This window comes from Penicillium waksmanii (assembly GCF_028829765.1).
Source record: "Penicillium waksmanii strain IBT 27052 chromosome Unknown utg000004l:1.0-5674109.0:1.0-5678898.0, whole genome shotgun sequence".
Classification (NCBI taxonomy): Eukaryota; Fungi; Ascomycota; class Eurotiomycetes; order Eurotiales; family Aspergillaceae; genus Penicillium; species Penicillium waksmanii.
Genome location: NW_026643251.1, coordinates 1,483,343 through 1,496,637, shown reverse-complemented (window position 1 = coordinate 1,496,637; position 13,295 = coordinate 1,483,343). Strand labels below are relative to the sequence as shown.

General features: G+C 45.9%; 4 protein-coding genes across 4 annotated transcripts; 1 reads left to right on the top strand and 3 right to left on the bottom strand.

Annotated features, from left to right (window-relative positions):
• Positions 1–2,871: 2,871 nt before the first annotated feature.
• N7481_003426 (uncharacterized protein) lies at positions 2,872–3,963 on the top strand (the record flags this gene model as incomplete). Its single annotated transcript, XM_057262645.1, has 2 exons — positions 2,872–3,113; positions 3,204–3,963. 2 exons carry the CDS (start codon positions 2,872–2,874, stop codon positions 3,961–3,963), a joined length of 1,002 nt encoding a protein of 333 aa, XP_057124306.1.
• Positions 3,964–6,250: 2,287 nt separating this feature from the next.
• Positions 6,251–7,099, bottom strand: N7481_003425 (uncharacterized protein; the record flags this gene model as incomplete). Its single annotated transcript, XM_057262644.1, has 1 exon — positions 6,251–7,099. The coding sequence occupies one exon, from the start codon at positions 7,097–7,099 to the stop codon at positions 6,251–6,253; it is 849 nt and encodes a 282-aa protein (XP_057124305.1).
• A 34-nt stretch (positions 7,100–7,133) lies between these two features.
• On the bottom strand, positions 7,134–7,901 carry N7481_003424 (DUF3433 domain-containing protein; the record flags this gene model as incomplete). Its single annotated transcript, XM_057262643.1, has 1 exon — positions 7,134–7,901. One exon carries the CDS (start codon positions 7,899–7,901, stop codon positions 7,134–7,136), a length of 768 nt encoding a protein of 255 aa, XP_057124304.1.
• Positions 7,902–9,504: 1,603 nt separating this feature from the next.
• On the bottom strand, positions 9,505–9,946 carry N7481_003423 (uncharacterized protein; the record flags this gene model as incomplete). The annotated part of the gene is made up of 2 exons (XM_057262642.1): positions 9,505–9,687; positions 9,854–9,946. The coding sequence occupies 2 exons, from the start codon at positions 9,944–9,946 to the stop codon at positions 9,505–9,507; spliced, it is 276 nt and encodes a 91-aa protein (XP_057124303.1).
• Between the last annotated feature and the right edge of the window lie 3,349 nt (positions 9,947–13,295).

The following is a 13,295-nucleotide window of genomic DNA, read 5'->3' as shown; positions in this document are numbered from 1 at the left end:
TGTAACCGCTTGCGTTCGGCGCGGAGGACTTATTGATTTCGACGAATAGAGTTCATAGGAATGTCAAGGATTGATCTACGCCTCAATTGCCTGATCAATGAACGAGTAAGCCTCCCAAAGGTCTCTCGACCGAAAAATAAGAGCAATATGTTGAATGATCATGAGAATATTCCAATCTATTCACTTCTTCATAATTTCACAAGAAATTTTGAGATTAAACGACCAGAAAGCTGCTTCTCCGGGATCAACCAAGAGGAAGTTAGGTTAGGCCGGCTTACATGACTGAAGCGGCTAAGCCAGAAAGAGTTTCCACAGGAACAATTGCATAAGTCATCCCGTATCATTTCAAACAGAGAATTAGGATTGCTGCAAAGCTGTTGCGAGTTTAAGCCACCTGCCCCGACCACCCCTCCTTCGCGAGCCTTCTGCGAAGGAAACCCGTATAACAGATTAATATCATAAAAATAAGTGACCCATAAAATGACATTGTTAGAAATCTTCCGTCGCAAACCTTCTCATCATCATTACCAAGGTTGCATGTAATAAGCGGGCCAAATAGCAATACCATGACCGCTAGAGTAGACCTAATTTAGTTAGCTTGGTGCTCGTTCAGAGGCTGAAAAGGTATATCTCACTTGAGAGGGTGTCGAGCAAATGGTACGATAAGCCATTTAACAATGGGGTTGTCAGGATAGACGTCTGCGATCCCAACAGGGCGATTTTGTAAAATAGGATCCACTTCAGGGCTGCGAGCATATGCTGACTTCGGGTCTTGGGGGCCTCCTCTTGCCATTTCGAACGGTAAGAGAATCAGGATGCCAAACAGCAGATCCGATGGTTGGTTCAATAGAATAGATAGCTGGGGACCAAAACTTGCGGAGAGCCAAGTGTTTAAGTGACGAGAATGAGCCCCGTGGCCTGGGAGATATCTCGAATCTCTGGGGTATAAAGGAGATGGCAAAAGAAATAAAATTGCGCGGACTGACTTTCTGTAAGCCTCTCCAGGGTGGGGCGGTGTAAACCAGCCCGATTTGAATGTCCCACGCGTTGTTGATGAAAACTATGTATGAAACAGAGACATTCAAGTTACCAACATATGTACGCCTTGGAGTACTCCGTAAGTACGGAGTAGTACTGGGCACATCCTGCAGCCTGAAATAATTGACTTTTTACGCCCCACAAAATCCAGAGGGCAGGGCTGCAATCGATTAAAATTTCGGCTTGTCAATCTTAAATGTCTCGGATATGCTCGGCGTCGCCGAAGCTTGATACTAACATAGTACGGAGTAGTTAGTAATCGGTTCCACTTAAATTTTGCCAAGCCTTGCTACTGCAGGATGGTCTCCTCCGATGGAGCCTCGCATTCGTAACCTAACCACAAATAGAGGTACAAGCGACTGAATGGCGATACCTAGTGCTAAGCTCCCTGCGAGAGCTTGAAATTCCGCCCCAAGGTAGTATTTTTTAGAGCCATAGAGACGCCAAGAGCTCCGCTGGAGCTATAGGAACTAATAAAGCCTGGGATACTGGGTTTTACCCCTAAACGAAATAATTATCTCAGGGACCCCTGCTCTAAATTTCTTGACAGCTAAATATAAATAAACGATAATATAACTATAAATTAGTACAGTATTTGACCAGAGGATTTGATGGATTGTAGTTAAATGTAAAAATTTGTTGATTTGTCTGCCTTATATGTAGTTATTGTAGATCTGTAGATCACTCTGTCTAGCCAATATATTGTGGTCTACTTGAGTAGGAGTTGAATGATATACTAGTGTAGTTAAGTACCTCCGCTCTTTAGTCAGGCGCTCTTTAGCGGCATTATTTACTAGTGGCCAGAAGCTGGCTATCACATGCCGTATCTGAGAATCTGAGGCAGACCCTGTAAGAACCCTGATAGCCGCTTGTGTAATGAAGAGGCCTACAGAACCAATTTTCTGCGAAGTTCTAGTCTTTTGACTAGTCCGTGATGGATTGACAGAAACCCAAAAGCGTGCTATTTTCTAGAGGGCGGATGTATGTTGAGATAGCAATATTGTTAGTATCGTGTTAATTAGGTGAGAGGAATTGACTTATGTACAGTAAGTACTAAACAACCCTAGTTCAAATTTAGCAAATTCTACTTGACCCACCCAAAAAAAAAAACATAAAATATCTTCCAAGAGTAAAATCCAAGGCAACCCATATCTAGGCTAGACAGAGTAATCTACAGATCTACAATGATCTATATCCAAGGCAGACAAATCAACAAATCTTTACATTTAACTACAATCCATCAAATCCTCTGGTCAAGTACTGTACTAATTTATAGTTATATTATCGTTTATCATATTTAGCCATCAAGGTATTTAGAGCAGTATAAGACAATTATTTCGCTTAGGGGGGTAAAACCCAGTATCCCAGGCTTTATTAGTTCCTATAGCTCCAGCGGAGCTCTTGGCGTCTCTACGACTCTAAAAAATACTACCATGGGGCGGAATTTCAAGCTCTCGCAGGGAGCTTAGCACTAGGTATCGCTATTCAGTCGCTTGTACTTCTATTTGTGGCTAGGTTACAAATGCGAGGCTCCATCGGGGGAGACTATCTGAAGTAGTTAGTCCATATATGGAACAAAAGCTACGTTTTTGAGAAACATGAGAAGTTTTTTACTCTACAAACCATGATAAGACACATTTCAGCCCTGGTACTAGATCTACGCCCCTCCTCGTACACTCGCTTAGGGCTAAATATAACGGCTTAATACAAACGAATTGTTGGATTCCGGAACCTGCAAAAGTATATAAAGAGGGCAACTTCCAGTTAAATTGAATGAAGAACAACTTGAAGCATTACAAGATACTTCAAACTCTCTCGAGTCATTCATATCCAATGAAGTACATCAACCATCTTTGTTCTTTCCTCGCTGTTGCTCGGCTAGTCTCGGCTGCCCCAACAGCTTCGAGTGAGCTACCTGCTGTTCCTGAAGTTGACGATATTGCAAACCAAATGATCCTCTACGAGGGGGATGAAGATGAGCTTCTGGGTCGCAGTCTAGCGAACCCTCTCGAGCCGCGTATGGTCTGTCGGAGAATGGGAAGGGTCATCATGAGAATTGGTACCAGTGCTGCTGTGTAAGTCATCAAACATTACTTTTATTATTGTGCTTCTTCTCTTTACCTTATTCGGCGCACCATATACTTCAAGTTTCTAACAGGCAATAGCGCCGCATTCGTCCATGTCGGAACTGATTACGCTTCGTATGTCTGCGAACAAGAAAATGCAGCCGAATGTGTTAAGTATGTTGGCTATGTTCAGCACGGTTTGGACGGCCTTTTTGTCGTGTTGGGCTTTGTCAGTGGTGCAATTGGCCTCAACAACAACAATTATCAGCAGTCTTTTGATAGTCCCGCGAAGCGAGATATTGCCGAATCTTCGATGCCTGACTGGAATCTTCTCGATCAGGTCCTTCGCAACGATGGTGGCTGGACGTATGATTCAATGGATACAGTCGACCTAGCCAACATCACTATAAACAAGCGAGACAGCGATCCAAACCTTGTCCATCGCACCATTGCCCGCAACGTGGAAATTGATGAGGAGGGCAACACTTCTGACTTCGGCTTCAGCTTCTATGATAACGGTGACGTGAACATGCAGATTGGTGGTGACTCTGGAAGTCTTCCTTCTGGCAATGAAGGGGGCTCTGATCTGAACAAGCGCTTCAACGGGGCTGGTTTTAAGATCTCAGCTACCACCCGTGTTCGCTCCAGGTTGACACGTGCTCATCAGACCAAAATGGCCTATTTTATGGCTCAGGACTGGGCAAGTGACGCGAACAGCATGAAGATGTCTGATTACATCGGACTGGTCAAAACCGATCACCAGGCCAACTTCTACTTCCGTATCATTCCTGAGACCAAGGGTTTCGGCCTCAACTACGAGAGTGTCAACGTTTGCGGTCAGCTGGCCCAATTTCTATAATCTGCATGACTTGCTCTACTCAATGTGTATCTAGCAAAAGTCCAACATCTGACTGAAGATTCCCCAATTCAGAGCTTCCGTCATCGGGACGGTTTTTGTAAACTACCAAAGCACGACGACCGAAGGACGGTTATTCATTTATATTCAAGAATATTTCCACCAGTAGCGCGTCTTCACCTTTTCAGCGGAAAGATCTGGCTTTTGGGCTTCTTTGTATTTTAAAATTGTATCTTGCTATAGTATGTGAATAGAGTATAGGTTCCTCAGAAAGACTCTGGAATCACATTCACGGGTTGGGCATCATTAGTAACATGTCGGATTGATCCTAGGCTGTTCCTTGCTCCACTTTGGAGAAGCACGACCCTGTACTGTCCCTTGAGATTATCATTTACTCCGTACGTAAAGAATTCTTTTCTTCTTTTCCTTTGATTTGATTACAAGCCCTTAATTCAAGTGAAAAGACGTCTACTAGCAAAATAATGAGTCTATTTAGATACATGTGAGATACTGCCTGCCTTACCACATCAATGGAAACACCCCACCACAGGTCACTGGTTGATTCTACCGCTACTTAATCACAAATCATTACCTCATGCATTTCGATTACCAGGTTTGCACATGATTCGTGGAGTTGCCTCGTTCGCTGATGCGGGCGAGCGCTTTCTTAGCGCACTCCTTCAGCCCTAGTGCCTTTGGCTGGTTATATGGTTCTCTGCGGCCATTACTCATTACCCTGTAATTAGCCAGCCGAGAGATATATCGAAGGCAGGCAGGCAGTCCCAGTTGAATTATACATCTGTTTTATCAGGCTTAGTCAGCCTTAAAGATAGGATCCGTTGGCAAAACCTGGCCTGCTGGCCACAGAAATTTCGTCTTCTTTTAAGAACTATTTCCAATCAGAATATAAGGTTTACTTGGTTTATAAGCATAAGCACTTGGTAATTAGTCTTCGTTCTATGGCAGAAGTTGTTTCTTCTAGCGAAGCTGACATAGAGACGGTGTGCAAAGAGCTCCTCGGAGAGCTGGAATACGTTTGCAGAATTTTCAAAATCACATACAGAATGCTGGACTTTAGCAACATCCTATTTACTTGGTAATGTAAGGTTAGGTATGTCTCTTAAATCTGTACTGTAATTCAAGCACTGCTGATATAATCTAGCAAACATCGGCAAGTCTTTACTATCCAACTCTATACTAGCCAGAATTTTAAAGAATATATAAGACTTTGGATTCGTCATGATAATTTTGAGTGACCGTGCCGCTTTACTACACAAGTCAAATCAAGACATTAATACAACGAATCTTTTAAAATGTGAGTAATATCACATATCATAGGATGTTTGGAAAGTCAATCTTCTCGATTCAATTAACTAAAGCTGTCACAGGGAGCTTAAAGTTGAGTTAGCGAGGTTGGGGGTACGGCAGGTGAATTATATTATGAATTAGAGGGTACCTGAAAAACAATTAAAACATCAATGCCTTTAGTAGGGTAATGTTCTACAGAAACAGCGCACTACTTTAATTTTGTAAAACTGTCGAATAACATCTAGCCAAGGCTGATAAATTTTCGGAGGAAACTGCCCAATTCTGCATTCGATGCCACAAGACAGAGACTTGCGCACGCTGGCCACGGGCAGCCCACTGACGTTGAGAACACCTTCTAATCTACGGCCGCATATTGGCGATTAACATGTATTATTGAATCTGAATTTGAACGTAATTCCGTGCTCTCCTAGTTATGTTAAAAAATAAGCCCGTTGGCTGGCCGCACAAAAGAAGTGAACTGAGGACAGTCGTACCAATCGCAGTTCACGTAGACGCCGGGGTTGTTGCTGGTGGAGGCCATTCCGATTGGAGACAAAAATACAAGCTGTATCGACATGTTTTGTAGCTTGAGGATGGCAACGATAGGGAGATGACACATTCTATCTATAAGCACTGCCGCTCTCGAAGTTCACGCAAGAGTACGGTAGTTGTAATCGCAAATTTCGTGCACACTTGAGCGTCTGTCATACCGCAGCGCATGGGTTAAATGCAGCAGTTACAGCTGCGAAGACAGCAAGGGTGTTCTCGAAATGCATATTCAAATGTGTGTTCAGCGTAACACGGTCAATGTGATGGACTAATATCATGAAATCTGAATTTCTGCAGGTAAGGGGTACTGAAGATCGATAAACCAAATATTGACTGTCCTACTATAAAAACTGCAATCTGAGGCGGTTGACATCCTGACTCCATTAGGTGATCGTGTAATCGGGGACATTCAAGATTTCAGCAACTCGGATCACTATGAAGACAGGGAATAATGCAGCTGAAGATTTTGTAAATATTGTTTCCGCTCAGATTCGCTCTCAAAGCCGCGCAGAGGTTTCATGTCCTTCTGCAGCGGTAAATTGTTTTTGAAGTATGACATCTGAACTGCCAGGTTGGAAGGATTTCGTGGCAGAGCAATCGGCCTTTTTCTCAACCTATGCATGATGAAGGTAACCATGAAAACTGCGATTCCTGAAAAAACAAGCCCAATATAAGTCACGAGAAGCATGTCCTTGTCGTTATATCCTTGTCCCTGATTCATGGACACGACAATTGCCAGGCAAAGGAGAGAGAGCTCGAGTAAAACTGAGACAAATGTAATTGCAGCCAGCATGAATTTTGAATCCAGAAGAGCGTATATAGTCACAATACCGATCGGCATCGAGGCGTAATCCCGGCCAAGGCTTGGCCATGCGGACTGAGGAGTATCAACAAGATCACGAAACGGGGTGATCGTGACTGCCTCGTGGTCCACTACCTTCCATGCACTTTTACCGACCGCAGATAAGACCAGTATTAGTATCACTATCGAACCGCTGCCTTGGCCATATAAGATCCTTTCCTCGGCGCTTCTAGGGTCGTTCCCCTTCAACCTGCCCGTTCCGATTAAAAGAAAAATCAACATGATGTATGTCCACAAGGAAAGGCCTGTTACCCATCTCATAGCTTCCTCGCGGCTATAACGAAACCACTTCTGACGACGCATCCCGCATCCATGTCGTTGGGGCTCGATGCTCGGTTCAATCCATGAGAATCCGTAAGTGAGTTCATTGTGAGAAACATTCCATCCAAGGCGGACATGACAGCCTTTGAGTCGGCGCATAGAGGGAGCAGTCCTATCAGAAGAGGCTGAAGACTCAACACGTAATGTGTTGAGAAACATAACGTTTGCTGAGGCGAGATTTGTCAAAGCTCCGATCCCCCCTGTGAGGACTGACCATCCCAGTCTGGCGCCTCCGGAGAAGAACGGCAAGAATAACAGCAAGTATAGCGACCAGTATGAGCACAGATTCTTGTGACCTAGTGATCGCGGGCTGTAGATAGATCACATTCTCAATTAGACCGTCCGTGTAAACAGAGTTGGGTTGCCACACGACATCAAGCCTTTGAAAACCTTCATCATGCGCTGGATCCGTCCAAAGTATTGCTGTGAGGTTCCCCCAATCATCTCCGCTAGACTCGACAGTAATCGGACTCCAGTAATCCTCGGGCGGGCGCGTTCCAAAATCATCAACCGTAGTCATATATCCCACTTGCATCAGCTGTGTCTGAACCTGAAACATCTGAGCCTGCAAGACAGGAGTGACGGTGCCGACAAGCGTATAAATCCAAGACGACAAAACAACTGCCCACTGACACCACCTCATAGCTTGAAAAGGTGACAAGAAAGATGGCAAAGAAATGTACTCGCTGAAAATTGTGGATCGCGCCAGAGCACCCCCAGTACGAGATGTTTGGTAGAATAGCTCTATACGTTTGATCTCGCTGTCGATTGTCTGCCAGCAGATAGCGTACAAAATTGCGAGGATGCTTGGGAAGTAGAGGCAGAGAAAGTATGCGCCGGTTGCCATGTCGCTCGGGCGAATAAAGCCCGAAAATCCGTGAATTGATGTGGACGCGTTCATGACTGACATATGTTTTGGCACGCGGCAGGCGTCAGTGTCAATCTGGGAAACGCACCACGAATCCCATCTGGATATAAGCTGCGTTGACGAGTATGATTTGTTTCCCTGTTGTACGAGTATTTCAAGTACAGCTGCCACGGCCGCTGCGATGGCCGCCAACATCAACAGCAAAAGGGGTTGGATTTGCCATGGCCTCCAGTTAGTAGGCGGAAGTTCATTCTGCATAGTGGTGCGCTGGTGTTGCTCGCGCCTTCGCGATCAAAAACAATGGCAGGCAGAGCGATCAGAGATGGGGGATATCGGAACGTATGTCCGCGACAACGTTCTGTTTAAATCCCACGAGGCAGAATGCAGGATCTGCCTTTCGTGCTAGATCGTTTCAAGGCACACAGAGCCGCTCTTTGCTTGGCAAGGCTTGCTGGGCTTCTTTAATGGGCGATGCATGCATGGGCACCACCGTAGCACAATCAACCACACCTTGTAGAATTCGTTGTTAGGTGAGGCTCAGTGGCCCCTTCGAAGTATCATCTCGATGGTAGACCTCGCCTCGATCCGCGGGTCACCCAGACGACCCGGACTATAGACCTTCGTGGCCATGAAAGAGTGTATCCGTGCCCTTCGCTACGCTGCGACCCACCCATTTGCTCCCGCTCATCAAAGGGCACGTAGTTAGTGACACCGTTTGTCGTTTGTCAGAACTAATATATCAATACCATCTAAAAAAGCTCCGATTTTCCATTGCCCGATATCTTCGAACGGGTTGTTACAGGCAGAACGAATCCATTAACTGTCAGTGTACGATTTTGAGGGGATAACTTGGCACCATTCTATCAGATGGCTGTGTGTAAACGCCAAGATACGGAGTGGTTCAAAAACACAGTACGGAGTATCACTCCGTATGCTCCAATCCTATTGTACTATAGCTCTGCTAAGGCGATCCGTGCGGCGGCCCCATGACGGAGGGTCGGTGCACTCACCCTCCTCACCCCCGGCAGCAGCCACCCGACTATTGACCGCGTTCAAGCCACACGTCGGCAAGTCAGTATAGTGGGTGATCACATTGGAATCCCTGCCATTGTATATTTTTCTGATTTCAATTTTTTGATGATTATAAATACCAACCAACGTTGCAGTCTTCTATTACACACTAGGTACTATGGATTATTTTAGCTTAAATCGTTTGAAGTGAAGGGGGTATTTAAGGAAAGCTGTTGCTTGGGGGGGGGGGGGGGGGGGCGCAGCATATACAGCTCTCGAGCCTCCGTCTTTGCTGGCTGTCTGTCAATCCGGGGAAAAATCCATTAGCGGGGCGACGGAGGGTGAATATTCCTGAGAACCTCGTACTCAGCCCACCCATGCGTTTCCCATTCGCTGGTACACCCAATCTACCGGCCTAAGTGGGCGCACGACAATAAATGTAACTCATGACAGGGGCTAACATGCTTGAGTCGAGTCCAAGGAGAGCAATGCTTGCTTGGCATGGGGCTTAGCTGCCATGCTTGAATCTAGGAAGAGCCTCTACCAACTCTACCAGACCTATCGACACCAGGATGGAATCAAACTTGCGGCACCGCATAGAGTGTTAGATTATAGAAAGGCTAAATTAGAGAGCAGCCTGGTCGAGCCGGTCAGAGAAAGCCTCGGCGTCCGCCTCTTCACGGATAGGATCTGTTCGACTGGTGAGTTCGCTCGCGGCCTTCGTCACCTCGTACCATGCTTCGAGCTGTTGGCTGCTTGGCTGGAAGAGCGTGTCCCGGAGATGGCCCTGCTCGACAACGCGGTCGGACTAGTACTAGCAGATCAGCCTCTGCCAAGTGTCGATATATTTCCGTCGAGACTGCTAGGTGCTAGTTCAGTAGTTCGGTGATGGGATCCTGGGAGGTCTCTCTCCGCGTGAACTTGAAAGTAAGGAGCAGTCGTGAATTGCGCTGGCTGAGGCATCGGGCCTCTACTTTCTGGTCGTGCACAAGGATAGTCATCGTTTTCTCTAGCACTCGTCCGATACTCTCGCTGATCAGGAATAAAGACGGTTCGTCCTGCACCATGGGGAGATGGCTAGGACGGAGCTCTTTGAGCTCTAGCCCTAGGAAATGGATGTAAATGCCAGTACACCTCGTCCACGACGTGAGCTCGGAGACGTGCCGTGCCGTCTCTACACAATCTCGTTGTAGCTGAGATTGACTCTGTGGGTACCGTCCTATAATTTGGTTCCATGCATTTACTTGAACAGGTGTGGGGGGAGACGGGATGTGGGTCGATGATGGAGCATTCTCTAGAGCATTTGGGTGCTAGATTCAATTCTCCTTCGCAAATCACTTGGTGTTCGATGCTTTTCAAGTAGATGGCATGCCAGATTCTGCCGGATGTAGCAGCTACCGTGGGTAGTGCAGAGCCACCCCCCCAATTACGCAAAACCTTAATATTTTGTCCTGAGCGGTCACACTTCTTTGTTGCACACCGAGGCCCATCAAGTCGACTGTTTTGAACTGGTCCAGGTCCGCAATGGCGAAGGCGATGGTGATGGCGATAATAATAGCAATACCAACACAAAAAATGTATAAAATATATGGTATTTGTAACAAACTATGCATCGAAAATTTACTTAATAAGCCCCACGGGCTTTAACGGACCCTGGGCCCCGGCCCGCGGGCTACTAAGAAAGCTCGGCCTATGGACTCGGGCGTAAGATCTGGGCCCGGCCCAGTCCGGACTTGCGCAAGGTCTAGATATAGTTTGACAAAACTGTTTTATTAGCTAAACCTGGAGTTATAGGGATAGTAAATACTTATATATTAAATAGTCTTAATATATCTCTATATTTCTTCTATGTCTATGGTAAAATATTGTGAGATAATATCTTTTTATTAATATTGTTAAAATTAACCAAAAAAGTAGTTACTTTATCTATTCTTTCTAGTATAGATTAGTAGAGTAGTAAGGAATAATAAATTTAATAGTAGCAGTTAGGTAAGTATAGGCCGGTAAACAAGAGTGAAAACCATCTACTTGATCTCTCCGCTGCATTAAGGTGCCTCGTTAATTCTTTCCCTGTCAAAATTCACAAATGCGACTTTTGTATATCAGATTCGATCCTGCAGGTGAAGGACTGAAGCGGGGCCCGCTAGGGCGGCGAGCCACCTAGGACAAAATCGTGGGCGCTAGGTGACCACCGACATACAATACCGTTGATACCAGGTTGAATGCAGACTACAGTAGCATATGCACTATTTAGCTTTACTCTGAAGCCCAGTGTTCTGAAGATCGTCGCACGGCCGCTATCATCAAAGATCTTCCTAGGTGAGGAACTTTGCCGCAATTCAGACTGGCTTCGTAGGACAGTAAACTATACTATAGATTCCTTTATGATTGCAATTTCTCTCAGATACTACCCCATGATACTACGCTCTTTGATTGCGAATTCCCTTCCATCCGTCCAAAAGATCAGAGATAAATTAGAGGAGCCGAACTCGGGGGGGGGGGGCATGAGATGAACTCGGAAATGGCGCGGTGACCAGCACGCCTGGGCGGAACCTCGATATATTTCTCTATTTTGCATTATCCCGTACATACGACCATAGGGTGTGGAGAACAGGGCTTCCCGTCCGCTCAGCCGTACTTAAGCCACACGCCGGCAGGTTAGTAGTATGGTGGGTGACCACATGCGAATCCCTGCTGTTGTATGTTTTTGTTTTTGAATTTTATTTCATCCGCTTTACTCTTCAGCCCCTCCAGGGACCTTCACCTTCACCTGAACGCCCTCCATTGTTCACCCGATCACTCTGAAGTCCCTGAAGCGCTGACGTGGCCCCTCGGCTAAATCTTCCCTTCCACCACCCACCCCATTCCCCCTCGTGTCCTATGTAGTCCCAACTTGAGACTTTTGGTGGCCTAACTGATCCTGATTGGAACTGATCGCGGAAAATAGATTCACCGTGGCCATTACAACCGTTTGCTCTGGTCTTGGTTATCTCTTCTCTAAGGACGCAGTGAAGATTTTGACCAAAGAAGCGGTGCAGAAACGACTAGCTCGCCCTTATGGCAACAACCACAATTATAGGACTCTCCCGTGCCCGAACGCATGGAGTATTCCACCAAGTAAAACTCAGTTGAATTGGCGACCTTTTTTTATTCTGTCAGATGAACCTCCACTGTGAAGGGCTTGGGGCTCTGTATCCGGGGAAAGGATCCGCATCTTGGGCCTTGGTTTCCATGTAGTCCCCAAAGGGGATCTGGCAGCTATTGCTTCCTTAGTGTTTAACCATCTATGGGCTGACCGACCCTCTATTTACTGGCTGCTAGTCGCTTCCTGTTCGGGGCTACATATATCCGTATCTAATCAACAAGGGTGTCTACCAGAGAACATGATCGTTAGGCTACGATCATTAATCGTGGGAAACGATCAGACCTACCTCTCGTAAAGCGCTCCAAGATATCGGTTGAGTACAAAAAAAGTCATATATATGGAGAAATGGTCCTTCACGGAGTTCATTCCTCCTCACCCGATGTTTGTGCGTCGGATAATATACGAGCGAGAGGCCATAGACTTAGACTTTCACGTAGCGGGCCGTGCCAGTTCGCTCATGAAGTTATCCATATCTGAAACTTTGCGTCTTTCCTTTTCCTTTAAGCTTCCGAGCGCTGAGTCGTATGGAGTAGAATTCATCCACGCTGACCACTTTTTGACCACTGTAATAGCGTCTGCTGCAGAGATCTGGAACCATTCTTTATGTTCACATAAACATCCTGCACAGTCAATATGTACTTGGTAATTAACTAACTCCGCGTGACACAATTCCTCAACGCGGAAGGCATTTGGAAACGTTCGCGCAGATTCAGGAGGCGTAGGGAATAGCACCTTCATCTGCCTGTTGCAGTCAAAACTCAACGATTGAAGGCGCTCAGTCACGGGAAGAGTCGTATATCCTATTTTTAGGTATCCCTGGATATTTTCTGCTTGAAAAACATAAACATATCCGGATTTCCGGTTTCCGTGACTCAAATTTCGGCCGATTATGCTTTGAATATAGCCATTCAAGGTATTCATGTTGCGTCTATTCCTTCTTGGTATAATGTGGAAGGGAGTAGTGTCGAACGCTTCTAGCCAAAGAGAAGTCAGGTTTTTATCAATGCCAGGTGAGGCCGGAACCCTGAAACTTGATATTTTTTGGTCATTCGGATCAAGAGGGCCGCAGTGCTCAGGAGTAGATAACCCCACATGTAAGTCGGCCATTCTGCGGATTTCTAGGATTCTCGACTTCCAATAATCCCGTTTCTGAAGGGGCGTTGTAAGCTTGTGGTCTGAGCAGTAGACATTCTTCTCCAAAATACCGAGATAATGGTCAATATGTGAATCCCTTAGGTATATGCTGAGCTTCATGATTTCGCCAATTATTC